Raw genomic sequence first — 1728 nt, 5'->3', positions numbered from 1 at the left:
CAGGCCGAGCTGCCCAGGTAAGTCACAATCTGTTTAGTTCACCAGCCAGCCAGACTTCTCATTGTGTTTTTGTTAGACTCGGTGTTAAGGAGCTGCTGCCGGCTCAGTGAGCCGTCACCCGGCGCCACCCCACCTTGAGCTGGGACACCAGCTGCAGGCTCTCTTCTGTTGGGCCATCGAGCGGTGCTGGAGCCGGCTGTTCTGCTACATCTTTTTTCTGCACAGACAAGCAAAGCATGAGGAGAATTCAGCCTTAAAATTACATTGAGCACCTGCAAGAGCAAGGCAGAAGCGTGAATTCACGCTGCAGGCCGTTGCTGGAGAGCTGTGGTGGGAGCACCTCTCTCTGTACTCTTGTCTTACAAAAACAAGAAACCCAGACAGGTTATTTCCTGGTTTCACCCGAAAACGGTCTTTGAGTGGCACTTTGCATCTCTTAGCCTTCAGAGATGAGTCATTCTCCCAGTGTCCACCCTGCAGGTGAGACATTTCACCTCCTTTACCAAACTCCCTTAAGCCAGACCAGCACTATGGGGGTACCAGGGACTTTCATGTGCACGTTTCAAACACGCCTCCCGTAGCAACCCTCATTTCTAGGTCATCGAGCAGGATTTTAAATGGACTGTCCTTGTGGTCAAATGACTTCAGGCCACAGATGAACACCAACCACTGACTAAGACAGCTAGAGGACAGCGCGCAGGGTGAGCCTGCAGACAGGCCCTTCCCCTGAAGTTAGGCGAGACTCCCAAAGGGGGATTTGCCCCCACACCCCCGGCTTAGTGCCCTTGGCAGACAAGGCAGCTTTTACCTGTTCAGGAGCCGCTTTGCAGGACGTCTGCTGCTCCTCCAGAGCCGCAGCCTCACCAGACTGACTGTGGGGACCCCTTTCAGCCCCTAAAGGAACCGCTGTACCTTGTTCCTCTTTTCCACCCGATCCTGCCCTAGAGCTGTCTGAGAGCAGCGGAATGGCGGAGTCTTTGTGTTCCCCATCACCCACGAGCTGGGCAGATGCTCCTCTGGAGGGACGCGGGCTCGCTTGCGAGGGCGGTGCAGGAGGTGCAGTGGGGAAGAGCTCGCTGTATACTGGTGGTAAAACAGCTGGGGTTGCACCCACGACAGGGAAAGCAGATGAGGAGATCTGAGACGCAGGCTGAGCAGGCGCAGCAGCTGAGACAGTCCCCGCGGGGGTAAACAGCAGCTCGTGGGTGGAGAGTTCCCGCCTGGAAGCTGGGCTTTCGACGGGAGGCACCTCGGGGGACCCATTTCTGAAAGGTGAAAGCAAACGACGTTTGAGAGTCTTTTCTTCTGGATTCATTTGTGCGTCGTGTGCGTCCTCTGCAGCCACACCATCTCCAAAGACAGGAGGAACAAACAGCTCCAGGTCATTCACAGAGGAAGACTCTAATTTCTCCAGTTTTAGTGGTCCAAATTCCTCATCTGGTAAGTGGAAGTCCGTGATTCCCAGCCTGGGAACCAGCCACTGGGGACTGCGGAAGGAGAAGAGCGAGCCACACGTGTCGGGGTCCACAGCAGGGCCCTCTGAACCCGCGGGACAGCTTTGTCCTCTTCTGCTGTCGTCTAGACAAAACCCACAAGAACACAAGAGAGAACATTACATCAGAGACCAACCAGCCCCGAGCCCTTCCAGCAGCTCTCAGCCAGAGCGTCGCTCCAACAAGCCACATCCATCTCAGCTCGGGGCAGAGACACTTCCCTGAGGAGACCTCA

At 55.7% G+C, this 1728-nt stretch overlaps 1 protein-coding gene across 1 annotated transcript in view; it reads right to left on the bottom strand.

Moving 5' to 3' along the window:
- The window catches only part of PALB2 (partner and localizer of BRCA2), a gene marked incomplete at both ends in the record, with an annotated part of 8693 nt that overhangs the window by 4208 nt on the left and 2757 nt on the right, over nt 1-1728 (bottom strand). Inside the window, 2 exons of the mRNA XM_010137685.1 lie at nt 134-217; nt 809-1578. Coding sequence (XP_010135987.1) covers nt 134-217; nt 809-1578 — 854 coding nt within the window. The remainder of the gene's footprint in view (nt 1-133; nt 218-808; nt 1579-1728) is intronic.

Source organism: Buceros rhinoceros, unplaced genomic scaffold, assembly GCF_000710305.1.
Source record: "Buceros rhinoceros silvestris isolate BGI_N320 unplaced genomic scaffold, ASM71030v1 scaffold23416, whole genome shotgun sequence".
Lineage (NCBI taxonomy): Eukaryota > Metazoa > Chordata > Aves > Bucerotiformes > Bucerotidae > Buceros > Buceros rhinoceros.
Note: the sequence above shows the minus strand (reverse complement) of the source record. Positions and strands in the feature narration are given on the sequence as shown.